The sequence below is a fragment of the Lottia gigantea genome, assembly GCF_000327385.1.
Source record: "Lottia gigantea unplaced genomic scaffold LOTGIsca_1317, whole genome shotgun sequence".
NCBI lineage: Eukaryota > Metazoa > Mollusca > Gastropoda > Lottiidae > Lottia > Lottia gigantea.
This window is the reverse complement of record NW_008707457.1, coordinates 7,902-10,015: the sequence shown is the minus strand read 5'-3', so window position 1 is coordinate 10,015 and position 2,114 is coordinate 7,902. Positions and strand designations below refer to the sequence as shown.

General features: G+C 36.8%; 1 protein-coding gene across 1 annotated transcript; it reads left to right on the top strand.

Moving 5' to 3' along the window:
* Positions 1-65: 65 nt before the first annotated feature.
* On the top strand, positions 66-1,460 carry LOTGIDRAFT_239729 (hypothetical protein; the record flags this gene model as incomplete). The annotated part of the gene is made up of 3 exons (XM_009049226.1): positions 66-325; positions 487-543; positions 1,362-1,460. Coding segments are annotated over 3 exons (328 nt in total), but the record flags the coding sequence as incomplete, so codon positions are not given.
* Between the last annotated feature and the right edge of the window lie 654 nt (positions 1,461-2,114).

Sequence of the window (2,114 nt, the reverse complement as noted above, 5' to 3'; positions counted from 1 at the left end):
GGTGGTTATTACAATAACCAATTCAAAAACATATATTATATCATATTATTATATATAAATTGTAGAATGAAAATTGCCGCTGTTTTACTCGTGGCTATGGTAGTGATGATGGGTCAGACTCATGCGTGGAGATTTTGGAGAACAGCTGGAGCAGTTGCTATCGGCGCACTTGTATTCGGTAAGAGAGACATAGAAGGTGCCGATTTCCAAGCTAAATACAAAGCTGCTGTTGAAGATGGTGTTTTCACTGCTGAAGAAATCAAATCTGTATTTGGTGTTGCTGACAATGGGGTGGCTGAATTCATAGAAGCTTATGACATGGATGGTAGGTATCAAAAAGGTTCTGTATTTTTCATATTAAGTTTTGGCTTTCGAACAACGTAATGGGAGAAGCTGATGCAATAGTTGATTGGGTACACTACTTGATACAAGAACTTGGTATTTTATACTTTTTATATCATTAGCTTTTCTCTTTTTTTATTACAGGAGATGGAACTATACAAGTCAAGGAGTATGAAACAGTTGTCGCACTCGCCGAAAGTAGTAAGTCATATTTGTCTTAAGGGGACATGTGCGCCATTTGGGAAAGGGGCTGGATGAACCAAGTCTACGGACCCCGATCCGCGAGGGGCCCCCATCACCAGAAAAAAATATAAAATTAGGAAAATATAACTACAGACTGAGAATCTTTGAATCTTCCACGAACAGGCTTTAAATTGACTTACGGAGAGATCTCAGAATGCAGGAGAGCATATTATGTTAAAAAAAATTCCGGGTAAGGGGTCGCAACCAACTTAAAGTGATACTACGTCTTAGAATGAACATAAAATTTAAGTTCTCGAAATAGTCAATATTAGTCTATATTCACCAGTTAGCTTACTTGGTGTCATAAAGTTACAACAGAATCCATGTAAAATCTGGAAAATGGGAAAATTCATAAAACTAAGTAATTATTGAAAAACGCTTAATCTTGATATTAAGCATTTTCAATAGATAATTGCATTTTTATGAAGTTTTTTGGATTTATTGGTTTTATAAGGACCCTGTTATGTTATTTATGACACCAGGTATATCTACTGGCTCTTATTGGCCAAGTTTAAAATTCGTAAATTATATGTTAATTCTAAGACGTAGTATCACTTTAAAGGGACTGATGGACCATTCTCTTTGACCAAGCATAATCTGGCCTCTGAAACGGGAATCTTTTTAGCCAAGCAATAGTGTTCACAGCTCACCGTTGAAATTTGAGCCTTCGATTCAAGTGTGTCCAGAATTATCCGCGTTTGAATGTTATTATGGCGACCGTCATTTTAAAGGGATTGCAAATTAATGCTACTTTATGAATCTATTTTGAATTTCAGTGACAGGATAAGAGAAGAAGATAATCCTGGAATGATGAAAATTCTGATCTGATTAACTCATTGAAAATTATTATTAGAATAGATTAGTGCAGCATAAAAGTTTTTTTTATTTCTGTAAAAAGTTGCGGGATGGATACGCATCCGTATCGGAGACGTTAGAAATGGAATGGAGTTTTACGTTTTATTATCTGCCACAGATAGGGCTAATAAAGACAGGAACAATGATATAAAGACCAAAAACATCCCTTAAATCATCTCTCACGCCCTTCCAGGCGGGGGGGTTGGAGGGGGTTGCCCCACTAGAAAAATATTATTTTCATACGGTTTTACTGCAAAATATGTGTCAGATGGCACCAAATCAATTCAATTTTCGACAATTTTCTTAAGAGAACTCTGAGCATCCCTTAGGGGCTTGCGATTATGGAACCTAGTCAGAGCTGTCGCATTTTGAACTTGGCTTTGACAGTTGTCCACAAGAAAGGTCGTTAAGCTATTGTGAACTTTGTCTTCATAATAACTTTGACATTGGGAAGATACCCTGAAAATATCAGATGTTCTGTGGAAGGTCGAGACCAATTGGCAAAGACTGGTCGCCTTATACCATTAAAGCTCTTATTTTGGAATCTTAGTTCCACTTTTCTACACTTAGCCGCCCTTCGTCCCTAGCTGTCTAGGTGGAAAACTCATATAAAACTAATGGTAGTCGAACAAATTACATGAAAACAGTGGAAGGAAATCATACATTTGTTGAAT